The sequence below is a fragment of the Anas platyrhynchos genome, chromosome 2 (genome assembly GCF_047663525.1).
Source record: "Anas platyrhynchos isolate ZD024472 breed Pekin duck chromosome 2, IASCAAS_PekinDuck_T2T, whole genome shotgun sequence".
In the NCBI taxonomy this organism is placed as follows: Eukaryota; Metazoa; Chordata; class Aves; order Anseriformes; family Anatidae; genus Anas; species Anas platyrhynchos.
Window position 1 is genome coordinate 105,956,099 of NC_092588.1, and position 15,633 is coordinate 105,971,731.

At 38.8% G+C, this 15,633-nt stretch overlaps 1 protein-coding gene across 10 annotated transcripts in view; it reads right to left on the bottom strand.

Moving 5' to 3' along the window:
• The window catches only part of TNS3 (tensin 3), a 245,005-nt gene that overhangs the window by 163,206 nt on the left and 66,166 nt on the right, over positions 1 to 15,633 (bottom strand). For 5 of the 10 annotated variants that reach the window (XM_038173696.2, XM_038173695.2, XM_027451289.3 and 2 more), the window contains exon 2: positions 13,559 to 13,670. The exons of 3 other annotated variants lie outside the window; for them this stretch is intronic. In XM_038173696.2, coding sequence (XP_038029624.2) covers positions 13,559 to 13,670 — 112 coding nt within the window. Of the gene's footprint in view, positions 1 to 3,307; positions 3,329 to 4,361; positions 8,704 to 13,558; positions 13,671 to 15,633 lie in introns of those variants that run through there. 2 more of the 10 variants (XM_038173700.2, XM_038173697.2) reach the window with 2 other exon arrangements.

Genomic DNA, 15,633 nt, shown 5'->3' on the forward strand with positions numbered 1-15,633 from the left:
GATTTTCCATTCTATGCACTTCTTTCCTTACTCTGAAACCTGCTCCTTTTCATGCATTGTTTGTCGTTTGGGTTACTGAGCGCTAAACCGTATTTTAAATTCAGTGAAAATGCAGTTATTCAATCTCCAAGATCAGTAAGCAGCAGAATACCACATAGGTTTAGCTGGAAGTTTAATTGGATCCAACCTTAGACCGCTAAAGCTGAAAGCTATACTCATTTCTCATTGCTTCTACCAAGAGAAAGATACTCTACAGCCTGACTCAATGGTAAAGGCACAAGTACCAAGATGTGAGTTCAGCAAATATACAACCATAACCATTTTAGAATCAAGTGCATTGTCTACTGGATGAAAACCCCTCATGTTCCAGTCACTTCTCATGTCAAACTCTAAGGCTTATTGACCTATTTTCTTAAGTAATCTTGTACGCGCTATGTTCATTTAGTTTTTCAAAGCATGAATTAAGGAAGAGAAGTGTAGTTCTGGGTAAGTTGAGTCCATAGCACTTAGCAGAAACAAGATTCTTTAACACAAACATTTATTAGTGTTCATACAAATACATTTCTCTATTAGTATTAATAATGATTGATAACCATATGCTACTTTCAAAAGCTACCAACCTTAAAGGTTGGAGGATGGTTTTTAATCAACAAGGAAAAAAAATCTTGCATGGCTGCACAGAGCATGCTAAATTCATTAAGCAACTTCACGCAGACATAGCATACTTAGGAGATTCTGTATTCTAAACCTGCAGGATTTACTTTGACATTGTAAAAGGCTAACAGATGTTCTAAAAATATGCATCTGTACCATTTATTCTACAACCTACTTTAATACCTCATGTGAAAAAGTGAAACAAACAGAAAGAGACAATTAATACTGTGCTTTGAAAGTCTTCCATTTTTAAAAGACAATCACAAAAGGTAAAGAATAAAACAGGAAATATGTCCAGAAGCCCTGACACTACAGATGAGCTTCTCTTGTTTTCTTTACTGATGCTTATGCCTTGATGTCTGGGAGATAAAATGAAATTAAAAAAAAAAAAAAAAAAAAAAAAACTAAATAGCAGCCTCCATGATTTTGCTACTGGCTTATGCAAAACCAAAACATGAATGTCAACAACAATAAACAATACACAACGTTTTTATTAAAAATGCAGATAAAAAAATGCAACCATTGAGTTTATCCAGTTTCTATGTACACCAAAAAGTCTGATTGTCTGTCTGCTCTTACACACCTAACAGTACTACTGTCTTTGGTGGGAAGAAACCACTGAAGTCAGACATGAGTTAACCTTGAACAGCAACTGCGAATCTCATAAGCAACAACAACAAAGTATGGCATAGGAGCTCCATGCATAAATACAGGGAGAATACAAACAAAGCACTGCTATCTTTATGAGATTCAAAGGAAACAAAGTAAAGCCTCAAGAAGTAATCAGCTAATATAGATCAGGTGGAACCTGAACGGAAGCTCAATCCAGCATTTCCATGGATTAGACTAGTTAAATCATTAACTTATCTCCCTCACTATCTAATAAAGCTAATGATTATAATAAATTGGATAAAAATAAACACTCCGAAATGAGATCAGTGATTGCCCAGATGCCGGGAGCGAAGTATGCCTTTGTGCTAAGAAGCAGAAAGGAGATTCTCTCCCTTCCCTCTTGAGTGAATGTCAAAGTGTTCATTGCATACATAGCTCCTAACGCTCATACCAGCTACATCCTGAGAACAGAAACTGATCCCCAAGCATTAACAGATCCACACACCAATTCCCTTTTCCTGATAGATATGAGTTTTGCTAGTAAATCCCTGTCCAGAGCAACAAAACTAAACACTACTGAGCCCATTATGACAGACCTTTCGGGGAATTAAACAGATGCTCAAGTGTTCAAAGCATTTCACATCATTTATACATGTCCCAGTGAGGCACAGCAAGCTTTACCTTCACTACACAACAGGGACAACTGAATCACACCTACAGAACATTTACATGGGGTGAATGAATAGCAAACACTAGAATAGGATCTGTCTACCAGCACTTATCGCTGGACCATATCACAAAACCAGGTCTTCCTAAAGAAGTTCAAAAACCACTCAAGGAAACATTCCAAGTTTTCATTTGCTGGTAAAATACTCTTTCTACAGACATAAAGATCTAAATAAATACTTGTAAGTGTTTACACGCATACTTACATGTCTCTGTTTATACCTATGTACACAAATACATAGATGCATATATACACATGTACACTCCAAAAACACAGAAGTCTTGTTTTTAATAAAAACACGATCACTTGCTAAAACCAACTTAAAAAATAACAAGCAAAAACAAACAAACAAAAAAAAACCTGTTAGCATAGAACACTGCTCTAGAATTAACAGCTGACTAGAAGTGTGCTCTGGATCACTAACCAGCAGCTAATTACCAATCTTTAGGTAATTCCTACCAAGAACTTAATTGCTAGCGTGACACAGTCATGAGATAAACCTAAAGAATGTTTCTAAGGGAGAAATAAAATTAATTTAGAGTACTGTTAATTTTTCCTTCTACTTTCTGATGCCTCTCCTATTTCCACATCATCTCTTCCTAGGAAGAAAAAAAAAATAGTTTCAAATGTTAGTGAGATAACAGAAAGGGAGGTAGCAAGAAAACACCAAAAACAGGGTAGAGGAAGCACGCAGGCACACAGGGAAAGAGTGAATGTATCGATGGCTATGCTCTGGCAGTCACAACTCTCCAACGATCTAAGCACAGAAAACTTAGTGGGGAAAACTGCTGTTGTCAATTCAGGTACATCTTTTGCAGTGCAATTCCTATGGATTTATACGCTGTAGCTGTTAACAACAGTGATATTACCTTTCCAAAACCAAGCAAATTAAACACTCACCCACAGAGAAGAATCAATTCACTTGGTATTACTTAGAATTTACGTTCTCACAGTTAATGCTACTATTTTGCAGAACTATTCTCTCTGGATGGTAGCACTCCTTCAGCCCAGCATTATTTTTGATTCTGCCCATGCATTTATGGCACTTCCAAAGAGATGGACTGCCTCAGCTATAAGGCTTCCAGAGAGACTGAATCACTTTTCAGTATGCAAACTGTTTTTCCAGAGAAGTCTTGAACATTAGAGATGCATTTTCATAACACTTACATGGCAAAAAAAAAAAAAAAGCAGTAATACACCACAATCATGTAAGCCCATGCCGTTTCAGTGCTAAAGATATCTAATGCAAAAGCACATAAAAAACTGAGCATACTCACAGCACATCAATTGTTAAGGAAAATATATCCAACTTACAGTTAAAAGATCTCAGCAAACAACTTCTACCACCAAATGCTGGCATTCTTCAGGCAAGTCTTACAAGGAAAATAGGATTTGGCTTTTTCCAGACTAAAGCCCAAGTGTTTTTGAATTTAAAAGTGTATCTGAAACCAGCTGGAGGACTCAGCAAGGGTACTTCAGCAATGCTAGTTCGGTTCTTCAGCTCAACAGCTGAATGTCTGCTTCCCACACATCAGCTCTCACCAAACACGACTTTCCAAGTTTTTGTTTAAGGTTTCTGGCATTAGTTCCAAGAACAACTGTCCCTAGCCAGCTGGCAATGAAATGGCAGCCAAGCCATATTTAGGCTATTTACTACGCTTCAAAACATTTCCTAAACAATAGCGCTGAGAACCTTTTTAAACAAGAAAAAAAAAAATCCTATGGATCAAAATGCAGATGTGTTAACTCCTGAAAGTTAACAATACCATTGCCAGGATAAAGATAAAAGGATAAAGGTTGTTAATCATATTTTTCAGACCTACGATCCAAGATCTTCATGAGACTAAAGTTCTGTTTCTTACATTTATGCATATAAGATGCTCTCTGAAAACAAGTAACAATATATTTACAAAACAATAGAATACTTCTGTACACTAACCACAGAATAATTCATCATTTACCTAAACTGCTACAACATTGTAAGTTACAGTGGTTTCACAAGGACTAATAGCTCAAAGTTTTTCTTTGTGTGTGACAAGGGTTATACACGTTATCAGATTTTAGCATTACTGAACTTATAATATTGGTAATATATAGACATACATTCTGTCATGTTCTACATGCAATGAATATTAAAGCATAAGTACTTTATGAGACTAACCTCACACTTAACCTCAGATTTTATCATGTGATTTTCCTTTTTTTTTAATGAATTCTACGACACGACAATTCAGATATCCTCTTAGAGGCACAAACTTGCATATAAAGCAAGCACTTAATTATTAAACAGAGTTATGTCTCTTAACTGAACACCAAGAAAGAACACTTCCCCCCCCCCAAAAAAAAAACCTCTTGATATTAATTTTACCTTCTTAGTGGCAAGTAATAAATTAGGATACTGGCTCACAGGCCCCGCTGTTTGAAGAAGGCGTTCTTTCCCTCAGTATCTGCAATTCACCTTTGCCAATATATGCACATGCTGCTACAGCTTTTTTTTTTTTTTGACAACAACTTAGGAGTCCTTGATGAGGAGTCCACAACAAATGGAATCTAATCTAATCCTATAAAAAGGTCTGTATCATTAACATTTAGTTTTTATAGTTCCCAATGCCAGTCTTCTCTGCTAATACCACTGAAAGAACCATCAGTGTCATAGCGCAGCAGAAGTGGTAAAGCCTACCCATATTAGTAAGTAGTCTAGCAATACCACTACTGACTAATACCTCCCTCATGCAGGAAATATTTTGCAGAAAAACCTAGGTCTGTCATTGGTTCTGAAGAAAATATGTTAATTGAAAAAAAAAAAAAAAAATCAAGATGTTCTGAGAAATGCATAGCAAGGACAGGGTTTTCTCCAGGCAGAGCATAGTAAAGAAAAACATTCACAACTAACATGTCTCAAGTGGCAGAGAGAACTGTACAATTAGCTAGCTATTTATATTTTTATGAGGTTTTAATAACACTAGTCAGATTATTAGAAAAAAACTCTTGCACCATAATATTCTGTTGTTCCTACCAACTCTGCAGCAATTCACAATAAATATCTAAAATGAAAGCAGTATGAAAAATAAAGAAATCAACTGCATTAAAAAGATGACACACTGAAGAAGAAAGAGTCCTATATCTGGAAATACTGGGCTTTAGCCACAAAATGAAACACTTATTTTTAAGAGTCACGTGCCAAAGATGTTGCAAGACTAACCAGCCCCACTACAGCAGCAACATCTGCTGGTCCATTTCCTATGCCACAAATATCTTCCTGTTTTCTTCACTTGGTTATTTTTTGTTATAGGTTTTTTTGTGTTTAAATATTCAGCCAACCATTGTCTCTTCATCTTAATATTCCTCCCGGCACTTCATGCCAGGGACTGTAGACATTGGTTTTGAACATGAAGCCTAAAAGACCATTACAGGAAATAATGTGCAAAACCTCAGCATCTTTGACTTCAAGAAGCTATACAATGAAAATGTTGTGAATGAGCTCTCCTGCAGAGGAAATATTCCATTTGCTTTTGCTGACAACAGCAGTGGAAAACTTTTATTAAGAGAAAAGTAGTTTGGCACTATTACTGCAATATTATGGCTGTTTTTTACCTTTACCCCCATACTCCTCCATCTTGCAGGAAAAACCGTGATCATAATGTTTCCTGCTGATTTTGCTGGGGAATTTATATTGTTACAGTAACATGTTTACAGTTAAATTGTCATTGTAGCTACCTCCTGAAATACTCTGGCTGCTGTGGTTTTGACCAGATTATGGTTTACCATTGCCAGCAACCAACATGAAACAAACAGGGAAAAAAAAAAGAAATCTAGACTGTCTCCAGACAGTGCAAGTAATATTGCAAGGTCTGGGAAGCTTGTGTGCTCATTGTGGATCTTGAAAATATATCCTATGTAAGTTATGCTAAGAGCGAGGATCAGTTTAAAATGGATGACCTTCAGAACAAGAAAGCTAATGTTCCGTAGAACTTGTTCATTATGTGAATAAGACCTAATATGCCTGCATGTTTTTATTCACAGCTGTTCTTAAACTCTTAGAGCAAAAACAAGTCACACAAACCTTCAAGAAGACAAAGCCTTCTAGGCTATGCAGAGGTTAGCATGATATTTCAAGTCTTTATGCAGTTGTAGGCATCTACTTTCCAAGTGTCGTTTTTTTAATCACATTAATGACAAGAAATGGGAGCTCTGTTAATGGGGACTCTCATAACATCAGCTAACAATTCCCCTTTTACCTATTTACAGGGTTCAGATCCTGAATGTGTCTAAGCAGAGTTTTGTCTGTAGCCCAGCTTAGTTTCTTGAAGCTTTCTTCATGTACCAGAACAAAATATTCAGCGCTGCTTGCAACTTTTTTTTTCTTTGCCCATCTTTGCTTTATTTAAATCTTATCTATATTATTTTTGGCTATTTTTTCTCTTGTTTAATGTGAGGTTTTAGCCAAATTCACCAAAACCTACTTTCAGGGTCCTTTCTACAAAGGGCATATCATGATTATCACACTGGAAATACACACTGTATTGAAAGTAGCATTTCATTTCTGGCTGTTGGACTTCAGCAGATAATTCTAATTTCAGTACAAATTTACCCTTAGGAATTTTTGAGTTGTCTTCAAGGGGGCTAAGTTTACAAAACTGTAGCTACACTAGACCACATAGCAGTCACCAATCTTCCTATAAAACTGTGGAGGGGAACATGTCCTTTTTTACTTTAAAAAAATCTTTTTAATTTATTATCTGTAATGAACAGAAGCTGTACCTCTTCCCCCAGAAGGGAAAAAAAAAAAAAAAAACAATTTGTGGTTTGAACCTTACCTTTAAAATAAATCTTATAACCACTGACCAAATTCTGGTGTGACTAACTCAGCTTTTATCACTGAGGTAAAGGAAGATGGGACTCATGTTTTCACTACAGGCTATTTTCTCAAATGTGATCTAACACATGATGCAGTTTGCTTTCTGTGAACAAGAAACATTCCACTAGATGTTTTGCCTTAAAAAATAATATATATACACATATATATATAAGTGAGTAGGACATCACCTTAGTAAGTTACCTTACTTAATTTTCTGCCAAAATCTCCCACACGTGTTCCCACACACACTTCCCACTGTGCTAGCAACAGGATGCCAATTTTGCAGCTTCTCTCATCTCCATAGATGGATGTGTTTCAGTAAGGATGCTTATGTACCACTTGTGTAGGAATTAAGTTCTACAAACATTCCTACTGGTACCCATCCAAAATATATTCTCCAAACCAGCACGTTCATGGTTAGGTTACATCAACAAAAAGATATTCAGTTCATCCAAACTAACATGAATTACTTTAAATTCAAAATCTAATGTATGGAATGCTTTGCATTGCATGTAAAGCCTCACTCCCAGCATGTAGACGTGTTAATGTAATCATTAACTGGACAGGAGGGGTGATTCATCAACAACAGTGTTTAAAGTGTTTCATTTCATCATTTCATTTATCAACAGTCTTACAGCTAGAAAATAACAACTATGTAATTTAAAATCGTTCATATTTTCTAAACTTGTATCGCAGTTTTTAATTAGCCAGGAAAAAATCTTGCTAGAGACTGAAAAGATTCAGGTTATCTAAAAATCTCTTGTCTTTTCTATGACAAATTGTCATTTGGTTACAATACAACAAACCTAGGATGAATTATAGTACAAAGAAAGCAGAGGAAAATTAAAAAGAAATAAAAATATATACATTTTTACATCTATCAAACATAATAGTAATACAATCAGAGAAAATAGAAACTCACAAGGAAATTACACAGAAATTATGTAGTTATGACAGCTTATTTACAACTAAAGTAAAATGCTGAATATTTGCAATCTAGGGTAAGTAGTTAAAAAATATCAATTTGCCCTTTGGTCAAATATGCAAATGCACGTAACTAGGATGTTTATCTGCTCCACCCTGATCTAAATTAAAATGTAATGTAGGGAAGATGAACACATCAAACCAGCTCAAAAGCCTTGAAGTTTGAGGTAGTGCTGAAAAGGCATAAGCAGTCACAGTTTATTCTATAATGTGCATGTTCTGTAGACATCAACTGCCGATTTCCATTTCTTGCTAATGAATAGCTGCATCAAACAGACAGCCCAGCTTACAACCATGTTTAAAACAGCAGCTCACTCCCTTTTCAAATCTTCCTTTCCTTCTTGCTACTGTTTTGTAGAACATGTTAAAAATCAAATCAGTACAATTAGGCATGCTTTCCTGAGGGGGACTAAAGTATACAACAACGGAGTGACACCAGCATTCAAGCATGCATTCCAGTCAATCATTTATTTTTCATAGGAAATTTTTAGGCATTGCATTCATAAGTGGTCACTACCGAAGGACACATTTTGCAAGACTGGGCCAAACACGTACCTGAACAATGGCTGCCAATGAATAGTTTAAACTTATCTGACCAGTTGTTACAACACCCAGTTACAGCTCTCTTCTTGCAACAAGTATAGATGACTCATTGCTACATAAAAAGTAACTACTACATGGTGACCAATATAGACCTTTCCCTTCCTTCATTTCTCGTGACATAACTTTCTCTTAGCTGATAAGATACTACAGCCTGCAAGCAACTTGCATTCAGTACAGACAACAACTCTTTTCTCAGGACAAATGACTAAAAAGCAAGACTTTCTCAGTAATACACCAGAGAACTTCATTTGTTCTTAACTACACACTTTTCTTCCCCCTTCCTTCCTCCTACTGACAACTTGCTCACTTCTATACAGCAACAACAGGTAAAATTTAACAAAAAAAAACAGCGCTAAGATTTGGCTCTGAAACAGTTGGTTAATTTTTCTTCATATTAATGGAGTTTCACTGTACTAAGTTTCATTTTAAGCACTCCAGGGCTGCTGAAGGGACAGACGACTTTTAGTTCCATCTTTTCTGAAGCTCTGCTTCATAAAGTCCATGCTGTGAGTTAAAATACAAATGGATTCTTACTAAATTCAAACTGCTCATAGTCATCATTTCACCCTGTGCAACTCTCGTTCTTGCTCACATCCCACAGTTAACTTATCAGATATGGTTTAGTGGGTGATATCAGTGGGAGGGGGATGGTTGGACCAGATGATCTTGGAGGGCTTTTCCAACCTTAATGATTCTATGAAAACGTACCAAATAAGGATGGTAGATCTGCCACATGCTTGCATCAAAAAAAAGGGGGGGTGGCATACACGACTTTATTGAGGGGCTCCAGACAACTGCACTCAGAAACCTGTAGAAAATTACTGCAGCCAGCCTCAGACATGGATGTGCCACGGTCATCGATGTACCCATCTGGGGAATATATTTTGGAGAGGTCCCAATAAGACTTGTTTATAAAATTAGCTCCATTGTCCCCCTTCCTCCCCTCCCACCCCCCCCCCCAAATAAAAATAAAATAAATAAATAAATAAATAAATAAACCTCTTGTCAATAGCTTGGATACATGAGAATTTTGTTTTCCTCCTGATATTTCAAGCCATTTATTGCAACAAGTCAATGAAGTGCTAAACTACATTGGCACGTACTGTTAGCTTCTTTATTTGAACAAAGCTATTAAACACTAGGTTAATACAAAAACTTGCTCATGCTTATCAACCTGCGATCTGTTTACAAGACAAATGGTAAACCTCTTAACTGAATCATGAAATGGCTGAGGTTGGAAGGGACCTCTGGAGGTCACCTGGTCCAACCCCCACCCCGCTCAAGCAGGGCCATATCCAGATGGCTTTTGAATATACCCAGGGAGGTAAGCTTCAAAACCTCACTAAGCAACCTGTGCCAGTGCTCAGTCACCTTCATAGTTAAACACACACAAAAAAAAAAAAAAAAAAAAAAAAAGCATTTTGTGATGTTGAAAGGGAACATTCTGCATTTCAGTTTGTGTCTTTGTGTCCATTGCCTGTTGTCCTGTCACTGGGCACCAATGAAAAAAGGCTGACCCTTGCACCCTCCCTTCAGGGATTTACATGCATTTATGAGATCCCCTCTGAGCCTCCTCCTCTAGGCTAAATAGTCCCAGCTCTCTCAGCCTCTTCTCAGAAAAGAGGTGCTGAAGCCCATCACCTCTGTGGCCCTACGCTGGACTCTTCCCAGTATGGTCGTGGCTCTCTTGTACTGGAGAGCTGAGCACTGCAAACAGTACAACAGGTGTGCCCTCACCAGTGAGGAGCAGAGGGGAAGGATCACCTCCCTCAACCTGATGACAATACTTCACATAACGCAGCCCGGGATACTGTTAACCTTCTTTGCGAACAGCAAGGGCACATTGCTGACTCACATAAAATTTGATGTCCACCAGGACACCCAGAGGTTTTTTCTGGTAAGCTGCCTTCCGGATGGGTGGCCACCAGCACATGCTGGTCCATGGGGTTGTTCCTCCCCATGCAGGACTTTGCACTTCCCCTTGTTGAACCTCATGAGGTTTCTGTCATCCCCTTTCTCCAGCCTCTCCAGATGGCAGAATGACCCACTGGTGAATCAGACACTCCTCACAGTTTTGTGTCATATGCAAACTGGCGGAAGGCACACTTTGCCCCATCATCCAGATTATTAATAAGATGTTGAACAGGATGCTGTGGTTTAACCCGGCCGGCAAATAAGCACCACAGAGCCATTTGCTCACCCTTCCCTCTCAGTGGGTTTGGGGTAAGAACTGGGGGCAAAAAAAAGCAAAAGCTTGTGGTTTGAGATAAAGACAGTTTAATAGGACAGAAAAGGAAGAGAAATAATAATGATGATAGTAGTAATAATAATATGTACAAAACAGGGGAGGTACAATGCAATTGCTCACCATCCACTGACTGATGCCCATCCCTTCTACAAGCAGTGGTCTGACCCCACCCCAGCCATCTACCTCATATTAATTAACATCAGCCCATTATCAACATTATTCTCATCCTAAATGAGAAACACAGCAGCATACTAGCTACTAGGAAGAAAATTAACTCAATCCTAGCCAAAACCAGTACACAGGACTCAACCTAGTACTGGCCCTGAGGGCTCTCCACTCATTAGTGGCAAACAGCTAGACATTGCACCACTGACCACTACCTTCCAGGCTCAGCCATTCAGTCAGGTTTTGATCCACCTCACTGTCTGGCCATCCAACAGCTCTTCTATGCTAAACATCTATGAGGATCCAGTGAGGAAAAGCATCAATGGCCTTACCGAAGTCCAAGTAGACAATATCCACTGCTCTCTCCTCAGTTGCCCGGACTGTAGAAGTTTGTTGCATTGATCAAGCATGACTTCCCCTTTGTTGAATTCATGCTGACTACTCCTGATAATTTTCTTGTCTTTCATGTGCCTGGAAATGGTTTCCAGGATTAGCTGTTCTATTATCTTCCCAGGGCTCAAGGTGAGGCTGACCAGCCTGTATTTCCCTGAGTCCGCCTTCCTGCCCTTACTGAAGATAGGAGTGACATTCACTTTCTTCCAGTCCAGTTTGAGTAAGCATTTCCTGAACTGATCTTCTTCCACCAAGGGAAACTTTCTTGCTCCAGCTTTTTCCCCTCATCTCTAGGACCTGAGATTCCTGCAGGCTCATCTTGCTAGTAAAGATTGAGGCAAAGAAGGCATTCCATCATCCTTTTCCATGCCTTGGGTAACCTGGTCCCCGTTTCATTCAGCAATGAGCCCACATCTACCTTAGTCTTCCTTTTGTCACCTATGTAACTCCAGAAGACCTTCTTCATCTTTAACATCCTTGACCAGATTCAATTCCATTTGTGTTTTAGCTTTCCTAACTGCATCCCTGGATGCTCAGACAAAATTCCTGTATTCCTCCTTGGAAAGGAGGAATGTTTGCTTCAACCCTCTGCGTGTTTCCTTTTTGTGATAGAGTTTGGCCAGGAATAATTTCTTGATCTACATAGACATTTGTGCCTTACTTCCCCCATTTGTTGGGATGGACTGCTCTTGGGCCCGTCTTCCGTCCACACCCTTATCCCATGGGACTCTTCCCAGCAGATCCCTGAAGAGGCCAAAGTATACTCTCTTGAAGTCCAGAGTTGTGAGCTTGCTTTTCATCTTCGTCCCTGCCCTCAGTATCCTGAACTCCAACAATTCATTGTCACTGTAACCAAGGCTGCCTTTGACCTTCATATTCCCAATAAGGTTCTCCTTTGTTGGTAAGAATGAGGTCCAGAAGAGCAGAACAGTAGGTAAGGACGCTGATATGGCTTTTCTGAATTTGAGTCTTCTAGCTCTGGGCTATAAGGACTCAAATCCACAGCAACCTGGCAAACATTTTTTTTTATTCCCACCCCAAAGGCCCCTCCCTTCAAAAGTATAGTTCTTTCCTGGTACACTAACAATGAACCTGATTAAGAGGGTCTTAATACAATTCCTCTACTAAAGCAGGCTTCTTTCTAACAATGCTATCAATTTCTGCTAAGATTAAAACAACTAAATCCTAAGAACTTTGGGACCAACCTCCAGAAGGAGGGAAGACATTAAAGAAGTGAATACTCTGGAGTGGCAACTGCCACTTCTCTGACAAACGTAGTGCTGAACAACTGACGTATTTTACATTTAATTGTTCATCTGCAGATCTGTAACTTAGTTCAGCATTGCATGTAGAAGGAAAAGCCTACATTCCTTCCACATTCAAGCCTCCCATCTCCTTCTCTATCCTTCAGAGGAGTCCATTTAGAACTGGGAGATAGTGCTAATACCACTAAGCAAAAAGAGTAACTACACTTCAGATGAATAGACAAAAGCATCCTCGTACTAGGAGGTAAACCATGCATGCAGAAAGCAGAGAAACTGTTTAACGACAGTTGAACAGACTAAATCAGTACAGGGAATTAAGACCCCCCTAACCCTCAACAGCTTACAGAAACGACCTACTGAGCTTTCCCATTATTTACTTCTGCCTAAGGTCTTTCCCACAGGTATCCCATGGAGAAGAGGCAAGTATGTTCAATTCTACAAAAGAAGGTAGAAGAGTGACGGAAAACAGCAGTTAGGAGTGGGCAACAACACCAGAGACAGCTGTGTCTCTAGTTTCTCAATCAGGATAAGCATCTCTTCATTGTTACTCTGAGTGATTAGACTGAAGGACTAAGGATTATGCAGAGCATAACGGAACTAGAAAAATTAAGAAAAAAAAACAGATGGCTGCTCTTGTGAATTTTAGCAAATTAATGCAGAGAAAAACCTTCATGCCTCAGTGACTCTGGGTCACTTTCTCTTTCTCTGTTGGAGGCTGAATTCCAGAGGCATCTGTCACACACTGTGCACACATCACTCACTCACATGCTCGTAAGTGCCTGCACAGGCATTGGCTTATTCTGGAACCTGCCTGCCTAGCACAGTAATAAAAGCACATAATTATACATGTCCAGCTACATACTACAGCTCCCTCCTCCCAAAAAACAGGGCACAGTATTGTACAAAGGAAGGAAGGAAGTCAAGGTAACGATTATATTTAGTCCAGGGGGAATTCCAGAATCATGGATTCTTATAAACTTTAACATTAATATAAACTAATTTATTTTATACAACAAGAAACTAAACAGATAACATCATATGTTACTCACCCCTGCACGAAATGCCTCGGCTATCAATTACTTGTTTGCAGATTCCACAAATTTTGAATTTCTTAAAGGACTTTTTTTTGAAGGTATGAGACCTTGATGCTGTTTCTTGAGGCTGAAAGCAAGGGGAATATAATGTCAGACTTCCCTCAGTTTTTCAGTAAATGAAAAGTAGCAGTAGCATATCACTAGTAGTATAAAAGTAGTATCAAAGTGTGTTCTCCACTTCCTCTCTTTCACAAGCTTTTTGTTCTCAAGTGTGAGAAGCAACACGTGAGAAAACTATCACATAGCAGTGCAAAGACACTGCAACACATTTTATGTCTTAACTCTCTATGACAATCTTCTACGAAGAAATGCAGAATAATCTCGATGAACAGCCTTCATGTATATAAGACTTTAGGTCAGAAAAGTTGTATTGTTTCAGTTTAAATTGGTTAAAAACAAGTGATGCACAATGCACATGGTGCAGTGGTTATCATGGTAACCAACGAAATTTACATTGGTGCAGGAAAGTTTGCACTTTTCATACAATAAATTAAACAAGAAGCATCTATGCAAGCTTGATTTCAGCACAGATTATTAACTTTAAAATTAATTTTGCTTCTTTCCTGCATAAGTACACTAGCTTAAAATTACATCATTTACACAGTGTGTCAGAGTAACTGAAATATATTAAAATATAACAATGAAATCTCTAACTGGAAAGAGAACAGCAAAAGTTAATACCATATATGCTACCAGTGTCATATGGCTTCTACTATCTATGAAACATTTAGGTAACACATTAGAGGAGGATATCAAAGTCTGAAACTGAGTCAGTGCCTCCTCTGGAAGGATGTAACAACCTTTAGTTGCATTGGAGACTTCTAGAAAATGACATTAATTTTGGAACTGAAGTATAATTAACCTTCCTGGTTCTTTTCTTGCATTAGGAAGTATCCTGGTAAATCAAAGGCATTATGTAGAGAAAGGCAGTACTTCACGGAATGGACATACCCACTGAGGAAAGTAACAGTAGTAATATAGTAACTATAGGACAAAACAAGTCCCACATTTAGAAATACCAGTGACATTTTCAAAAATAGAAATACATTTCCCCGGACTATGAAAATCCCCAAGTGATTCTTTGTTTCTAATTTTCACTTCACATTTCATGGAATCATAAAATATCTCAAATTGAAAGGGACCCAGAAGGATCATCAAGTCCAACTCCTGACTCCGCAGAAGACCACCCAAAAAGAAAGAAAAACACCACGTCTGAAAGCATTCTCCAATTGTTTCTTGAATACCAGCAGGCTTGGTTCCATGACCGCTTCCCTGGGGAGCCTATTCCAGTGCCTGACCACCCTCTTGGTGAAGAGCCTTTTCCTAACATCCAGCCTGAACAGCTGTCCCTGCTTCATGCTGTTCCCTCAGACCCTATCACTAGTCACCTAAGAGAAGAGACCAGCACCTCCCTTTCTGCTCACTCTTGTGAGAAAACTGTCAGCGATGATGAGGTCTCCCCTCAGTCTCCTCTTCTTTAAGCTGAAGAGCCCAAGAGACCTCGGCCACTCCTCATACGTCTTCCCTTCTAGACCCATCACCATCTTCGTAACCCTCCTTTGGACACTCATAGTTTTATATCCTTCTTTTCCTTTATATTGTGGAACCCAAAACTGCCTGCAGTACTTGAGGTGAGGCCACAACAGTGCAGTCATATAGGACAATTATTTCCCTCGACAGGCTAGCTATGGTGTGTGCGATGCATCCTGAGATACAGCTGGCCCTTTTCACACCTAGAACACACTGCTGGCTCATATTCAACTTGCCAGCAACTAGCACCTCCAAGTCACTTTCCGCAGTGCTACTCTCCAAACTCTCACCTCCACCTCAACACATATTTTCAGGATTACCCAGTCCCAGGTGCAGAATCCAGCACTTGGGTTTGCGAAGTTTCATACAGTCAGTGAATGCCCAGACCTCTCATTTGTTAAGATCTCTCTAAAATGCCTCTCCATCCTCAGGGGAGTCAGCTCCTAATTTAGCATCATCTTCGAACTTAACTGCAGTCCTGCATCCAGATCATTTACAAA